Source organism: Macrobrachium nipponense, chromosome 33, assembly GCF_015104395.2.
Source record: "Macrobrachium nipponense isolate FS-2020 chromosome 33, ASM1510439v2, whole genome shotgun sequence".
NCBI lineage: Eukaryota > Metazoa > Arthropoda > Malacostraca > Decapoda > Palaemonidae > Macrobrachium > Macrobrachium nipponense.
The window spans coordinates 61018441-61026499 of NC_087219.1; the positions used below are offsets into that span (position 1 = coordinate 61018441).

Genomic DNA, 8059 nt, shown 5'->3' on the forward strand with positions numbered 1-8059 from the left:
AGGCTATGCTTAATGTGTGATTTCTTTGTCTGTAGATTATACTGGCTTAGGCTTTCCATGCCTATCCTAGTTTTGGTAGATGCCATTGGTAATGCATATTATTTCTAAGTTAGGCTTTAACTAATAAATAGGTTTATAAGCAAAAGATCAGTAGGTTATATGCAGATCTTCATACAGTTGGACAGGCTTAAAATAGTTGTTGTTTGTCTAAGAATTCATGTCTTTATTATATTAACAACTATTTACTGTTGTGTGCAAGACACTGCCATAAACAACACCATATACTGACATCAACAACTGAATCTAGAAACGTCTGTTTGCCTGGTTAGCTAGTGTAAAGTATTGTTACTGTTGTTGACTTGTTAAAGACTTGCTACTTTTCAGTGGTGATTTCCATAGACGAAAAGGAAATAAAAGTTGTATTTATCCTTCACACAGTAGAGAAGAAAGTGTTATGAAAGTATGCCACTAAATTTAAGGTTGTAACTGTGGTAGAAGAAGTGAGTACTGTGCAGGCTTCAAAACGTTTTAGAAGAGGCAAATGCAATCTCCTAAACTAAAGAAGTCACACCTTTACTTCCTTTAATTTGTTGTACACACATATGAATAAAGTAAATTCCAATTTTAAACTCAACTTTAATCATTTACAAGAAAATGTTTTTCCAAAATAAGTTTCAATTAGCAATGAATGGCAGTGATGGTGTCAGTAAAATGCAATCAGCTGATGATTTGAAGAATGTAAATATTATCAGAATGCAGGTGGTGCACTATTGTTGTTTATGAATTATATTATGATAATTTAACAGTACAGTGGTCCCCCCCATATTCGCTGGGATGCGTACTAGACCCCCCTGTGAATAGATAGAACCCGCGAAAAGTTGGAACCCCTATAAAATCTGAAATCAGCCTATTTTGTTAGTTAAAACTCTAGAAAACCCACTAAAAATTCTCATACTTGGTTGTTTTAATAGTTTATCACAAAAAGTGTATTTTATGAGTAAATTGATAAAAATCAGGAATTTGTGGATATATTTCTCATAGAAAAAATAATACCCCGAATATGCGAATTTTCCGCGAATAATGCAGGGAAACGTTCCTGAGAGAAATCCGCGAATGTGTGAGTTTGCGAATCCAGAGAACGCGAATACGGGGGTCTAATGCAAGTTTGATTAAAATAAAAATAATATTAATAAAACAGTATTATTTGACTTGAATTTAGATATCTGTCATGTAACAACCTGACCAATGCCAATACACGGGAAGATGCACTAGCAAACCTCTGTTAGACATTAGAGGTGCCTCACACTGAGGGACCTGGGGCAACCCGGTACAAGACGTTCTAAGGTCTCTCTCTCTCTCTCTCGTCTCTCGTCTCTCTCTATCTATCTCTCTCTTTCTCCTCCTCTCTCTCTCTCTTCTCATCTCTCTCTCTCTCTCTCTCTTCTCTATATGCAAGGTTAAAAAATATAGGCAGAATAGGTGCACAGAGCAAATTTCCAATCTCAGGGTGACAAAGGGGAGGGCTCTGACACAGTTTCAACTTGCAACCGTCTTCATATCTCAGATGTTCGGAGTATGGGTGGTGACTATACGAAATAAGGAAAAATGAGACATTTAACTACTGGGGATGCGTGGATCTGTTTGCACTTGTGTGGGGCTCCCACAGTGCTTCTTGTTAAATGAAAATTTGGAAGGGACTGGGGTATTCCAAGAGCACAAATGTCAGCTAATTATAAAAAAGGGTTTGTAAGGAGTATTTGTGGGGGGAGGAGAGGGGCTGGTTTACTACTGGGTAATTTAAAAAAAATATTGTTCATTTTATCAACTTTTAGAATTACAAGAGAAACTAGTAGTATAGGTGTTTGTTTATACTAATATTGCCTTGTGTATGCTTCTTAGGTGTGAAGCGACAACAGGACTTTTCTACCCATGAAAGCACACCAGTGAAAAAGAAGAGGAAGAAGAAGACTTCTGTAAGAAATTCTCCTATTCCAAGTGGAAATGAATTTCATTCTGAATCCTTACCAGTATCAGTTGCAGCACCACAACAGGATTTTCCTACAATATCAATCCCAGATACAAACCCTTCTCTTACAAATCTAGCTCTTACTCCTTCAATTCCCTTGACGGTACCTTTGAAAGTAACCGTACCCACATCGGACGGGGAGAAAGCTAGCCAAAAATCAGGTTGGCTCCAGATTGTTTCTTCGATGCGGCATGGAAATGAGACGGCGCAAGTGAATTCTCAAGCAAATGAGTCCTTTTCATCAAGGAAGTCTAAGCCTTCGCCACGTAGTGCAGCTTTGGATGTCCTTGCCAGCAATTTTCTCCAGGTAAAGGTGGTAATTGTATTCATTTTGTCCAAAGTTGTCATTCCATTGGTTTACTGTTTACTGTTTTGGTGCTTATTGGTGCCGATAACTGGTTAATGATGCCTCGTTAAGTATGTATCAGCAACAATAAACGGAAGTCTGTGCATTTCGGCACTGAAAATCGCTAATTTGTTCATGAAACTTACCTGTCAGATATATATATAGCTGTATTTTCTGAAGTCCGACAGAATTTAAAAAACTTCCGACACACGCAGTGGTCGGCCAGTGGTTAGTACCCATTCCCGCCGCTGGGAGTCGGGTATCAGGAACCATTCCCATTTTCTATTCATAATTTTTCTGTCGCCGGTGCTGAAAACACCTGTTTTCAGTACCTCCGTCTTAGGATTTTGGAAACTTCATTGCTGCTAAGTATCCTGATTGTCTTTTGATTTATTTACTTGGATTTGTGGCTAGGCATACGCTATCTTAAATTGATTTGAATTTGATTCATTTTTGCATAAGATATCTGAATCTAGTTAGGCTAGTTTCAGAGGGGGTTGGGGTTGTCTGCAAAGATAGGGTGTGGCTACCGAAAGCTTCGGTAGATCCGCACTTGGTATGCACGAGGGTATGGGTCTTGCTTCTTTGTTGAGATTTGTCATGTAAGGAGTGTGAGACTTTTCTATTCCGTAAGGAAGACGTATGATTCGTATGTACGCAATTAATCAGTAAACATGTCTAATTCCGTAAGGAAAAAGTATGATTCGTTATGTACGCAATTAATCAGTAAACAAAAATCAGGGTAGTGAACCTGCTAACCTTCCTGTAGACTTTATTTTGCCTAACCCTATAGTATGGCCTATGGCCTACGGGTTATGAATATGTCTGCGAGAGGTGATCGCTCTCCTTCATTGTTGTGAAGAGTGCTACTTCTGTTATTGTTACTCCTAACCCTGTAATGTTGCCTTCGGGCCCTAAAACAGTGTCTGTAGAGGTTATTGCCCTTTCTCTTATACTCTTTCGATTCGTAACTTAGAATCGAAAGTGCTTGCTTTAGAGAGCAATAGTGAAGTGGCTAAGTGCAGTGACAGTGCCCCTTGTGTAGTGGAGGGTGCGTCAGATCGGCCTTATAACGCCTCTAGGTCTAGACCTCTGGTCGGACTCCCAGGACAGGGAGAGGGCATGTCGAAAGCCGAAGGAGGGTTACGAGGAACCCCCACCGATCTGGCATGCCTTCGGCAGTTCTGATGAAAATCCCAGACTGCCAAAGTTCTGCACGTGCACGAATCCTGAAGGATTGCTTCTCGTCCTCCGAGGTGTCCTCCCCGCTGCAAGGGTTGGAGAACTCTCGAAGGACTCGCGCCCCTCTAAGAAGCTTTAGAGAAGAGGATGCTTCACGTCCTCTCTCTCGTCAGGAGGGAACGTCAGATCCGCCCATAACGCCTCAGGTCTGGACCTCTGTCGGACTCCCAGGACCAGGGAGAGGGCATGTCGAAGCCGAAGGAGGGTTACGGGGAACCCACATCGATCTGGCGTCCCTTCGGTAGGACTCGCGCCCTCTAAATAGAAGCTTATAGAAGAGGACGCTTCACGTCCCCCTCTCTCTCTCGTTATGCGTTTCAGTGAGAAGTAAGAAGGCGAACGTCGCCTGATCACGTGTACGTCTTTCCACCGAGAAATATGAAAAAGAAGGCAGTTTCTCTCGCTTGTTGTTTGACGCCTGTCAGGAGCGTGACGCTTTTCTGCAACGGATTCTTTTGACGCTCGGCTTGAACGGGACGCTCGGATGGACGCCAGGCGCGCGCCAGTGGACGCCGAGCGTCCTCGCCAGTGGACGCCGAGCGCGTGCCAGGACGCCGAGCGTCCATCGCAAAAAAATGGGACGCCGATGCGCTGCGCCAGCGCACACCAGGTTTGTCTCCTGGCTGAACGTTTCTGTTGAACTCTTCAAGCTCTTGTTTAAGATTTGAGCCTCAAGAATGTGAAGTAAGCAGTGCTTCGGAGGAAGCTTAAAGTGAACAGACAACTTCGTCTTCGAAACCCAGCAAGACCTCGGGTTTCGTGAATTCAAGAGGTCTGTCAATATTATATTGCTTTTCGCAAAGGTGGATGGAGTTAAGGAAAGCTCAAGGGAAGATCTCGTTTTCTCTACCGCAGTCAAGACTTTGCGATAAGGCAGTTACGGGTTATGTAAAGGCTCGACGTCTCGGCGACGTTCAGTAGGATTCTTGCAAAGGCATTCATCAAAAGGACGCTCTTCAGGAAAGCGCAAGACAGGACTTCCTTTGCCATACTGCCAATAAATTTTAAGCTTTAGCAGGCATTAGTTGTGATACGGGAGAGGATAATTTTGCAAGCTTTTTAGCCCATCTGAAAGGGTTTTTCAGATGATAGATTTTGTTAGTTTCTAGTCGGGACTACGCTGCCGAATTGAACATCGTCGCTCTACCTGCCGTAAGCCCTGTCTCTTAACAGGATTCTTGCCCCTTCCTCGTTTGAGACGGGAATCGGAAAAATATAATGCTCGACTTCCTGGATTACGTTTTGTCAATTCAGTGACTTTCCCCCATTGACAATATACTATCGTTTTGTCAAGTAAGTGGGTATCCCCTCATTGACAAAATATCTCTTTGTCCCGTAACTGGGTAGTTCTCATTGACAAACATCTCTTTAACTTTATATTGCGTAAACGAATAAGCTCTTATTGACAAGATTCGGAAGAGCTCTCATTCGTCATTCGCAGACTCGTACAAGAAATAGGACTTGTAGACTACGTCCAATGAACGCTTATGTCCAATAACATAAGGCTGAGCTGTCTGCTTCGATTCTATAAGTTTTGTTCATGAAACTTGCCTGTCAGATATGTATGTAGCTGTATTTCCGAATTCAGCTATATATATGTCTGCCAGGTAAGTATGAACAAACCTTATTGTGATAATAAAAATATTTTGCCTTGCGTTTCATTTTACTACTGGTGGTTTCAAGTCATACACGCTTGCTGTAGTTACCTCTTCGGATGCAACCGAGAGGTCTGTTGTCTATTATTTTAAGGACATTTAATCGTTACTTTACTCCCTGCAGCCTTCCAGGAGTTTCCGATTTATCTTTTACCGTTGTATGGTAGTGTTCTGACGACACAAACGCATCTATATATTTAGCGTTTTCTGTTTCGCTTAAATATACCAGCTTGAGAGTCTCTTTTTGCTAAAAAAATAACGGACCTATTTCTTCGTAGAATAGGGTAGCTGGCAACCCAGACATAAAGTTAAGAGACGACGTTCGTAAGCTGCTGGCTGCTGCTGCGTCTGACTGTCAGTGTCCAACCGAGCCAGTAACAGATCGTGCGCTGTCATGCGCGGTAGGTTACGTCTCTCTCTCCTGCGGGATTGACTGACTAACCGTATCTCTGTGCTGGCGGTTACGTCTCTCCTGCTGGATTGACTGACTAACTGTATCTCTGTCCTACAGTCACGGACTTTAGCCTAAGATTGAGGGGATTTCTTACGTGAATGAATAAACGTTGCATTCGTTTTCCCTTACTATATTCAACAGAGTTATCTCTTAATCCTTTCGGTGCTCGTTACCGCACGGTATAGACTACGAGTCTACCGCAAAATTGCACTTTTATATGCTCTCCTGCTTAGGCAAAGCGCAGCCTTATTAGGGAAGTAAAAAAAAAGTAAGCATACTCGGGGAGGAAAAATGGATGAGCTTGCTGGGGACCATTTCCTTCCTGAAGAAGTTTGTTTCCCCGAATAGACTGCAATTCAGACCACAGTTTTTTCCTACCGGGAAACTGAAATATTCAAGATCTAGGAATGATTCTGAACATCTCTCAGTGCGTCATGATAGAAAGAAGGTGCCGGACATCTGGATAGGGTTTCAGATGTCCTGGATCTTAATCTGAAAGAAGTAAATGCATTCGGTCGTCCCTCCAGTCCTCGAAAACGAGTTTTTGGAACCAGTGGTCCACATCAACTCTGAAATTCCACAGCTCTCTCATATCTTAAGAAGTATCCTTCTCTCGGTCCCTGCTCGAGTTTACGAGAAAGAGCCTATTATAACAAGGCGTAGAATGTAACGATCCTCTAGAGGTTCGTTACAGGATTGCAAAAGTCCGTACGAATCGTCTCGATCGACGGCAGCAACTTTTGACTTTCGAGTGGAATCTTTCTTTAGAAGTAAGTTGAGAGTTGTGGAGACTTTAGGGACGCCCTTTCATTCTTCTCTTCGATAGGTTGAGGACGAAGAGGCTTCTTCTTCTCTGCTCCCTTTTTCTCGATCCGGGATCGGTACCATTAAACGCCATCCTATGATATTAAACGGGGATGGATGTTTAGTCTCTTTTTTCCCCTTTTTCAATCGCTTAGGAAATGTAATAAGAGGATTTATGACGTCACAGGGAGCGACAATGACGCTGATCGCCCCATGTTGGCCTTCAGGATCCTGGATTCACAGAGGTCACATCCTTCCTAGTTCACTTTCCAAGGACCTTTTCCGAGAGAGTCCGTCTACTCTAACTCGAAAGGTACCTATAACCTCTCCGCTCTGAGTCTGACAACGTTCAGACTATCGAGATGTTGACAGGAATAAGATTACCGTCTTCCATTTCCGTCTGAAGAATGGGATAGCTGGCAGTCACAACTATTAAAGAATACGCAAATATGTTGTTGACGGCTTTTGGGCTCAGAGATTTGCGTCTGTCAAACAACAAACGCCCTCACGATCTTTGAGTTCTGTGGAATCTCGAAACTCGCTCACCATCTACTTTTTGTCTCACCTGTTTTCTCGGAGTCAGACACTCGTGCGAGATCAGGCGACATATAGTAGCCCTGAGTTTCTTGTTGACGAAGTCGGTTGCGTTTATACACCCCCGATGATCGTGTAACATGAGACCAGGTTGGACTGTCAGGCATTCTTCCTTCGGGACTGAATTGCCTTTTTGCTCCTCGCTCCTTTCTCCTGGCAGCAGAAGATCGAGTCAGGAGTTGATTCGCTGACGACGTTGGGTTGCGTTGATACCCCCCCAAGGTTTGCTTAGATGAATCGCCCAGGCAGTCCAGACAATCATCCTTCAGCGAAGAATAGTGCCTTATGGTCTTCAGGGTACAGCCTTGCTGTCCTTGATTCGTCTGACTGGTCAACTGGTCGGTCACCTGACTTTAGTACAGACGGACTGACTGTGCATGTCCAGATCGAAGCTTTCAATATGGAACTAGACGTAGTCTATAAGTTCTTGATGTCAAAGCATTCGAACCTCTCCTACCTGTTAACTTCTTGCATGTGATCAGGAAGGCCTTCTTCTAACCACCTAGGTACGACAAAGAGGGTTAGTGAGATTTTAAGCCATCGTCACAAGTTTTGGCTTAGAGAACACAAGGCGGTGTGCTCTCTAAGCCTTTCGTTGTGGCCTAAGAATGGAAACCCGTTTTGTCCTTGGGCCCAGGAGCTTGGAAGCAAGGATGGCACAAGTTAGTGGGCAGGAGCCAGAGAGAGTCCTGTGCCCTGTCAGGTCTCTCAAGTTTTATCTACATAAAACTCAAGAAAGTCGAAGTCATTCTGGGCAATCTACAGTGTTCCGAAAAAGACCAGACTTGCCCATATCGAAGAACACCCTGGCTTTAGTGTTAGGAGTTCTTTCAAAAATGCTCCTTCATTGTGTTTGCACAAAGATTTGAAATCTTTTTATCTAAATGCTCACGAGGTGAGGGCGCCGGCCTCGGGAAGCATTTCCAACAGAGCATGGC

General features: G+C 43.4%; 1 protein-coding gene across 1 annotated transcript in view; it reads left to right on the top strand.

Moving 5' to 3' along the window:
• Positions 1 to 5798, top strand: part of LOC135202880 (broad-complex core protein isoforms 1/2/3/4/5-like) — a 31311-nt gene extending 25513 nt beyond the window's left edge. The window contains exons 5-6 of the mRNA XM_064232333.1: positions 1900 to 2333; positions 5781 to 5798. Coding sequence (XP_064088403.1) covers positions 1900 to 2333; positions 5781 to 5798 — 452 coding nt within the window. The remainder of the gene's footprint in view (positions 1 to 1899; positions 2334 to 5780) is intronic.
• The last annotated feature ends 2261 nt before the right edge of the window (positions 5799 to 8059 follow it).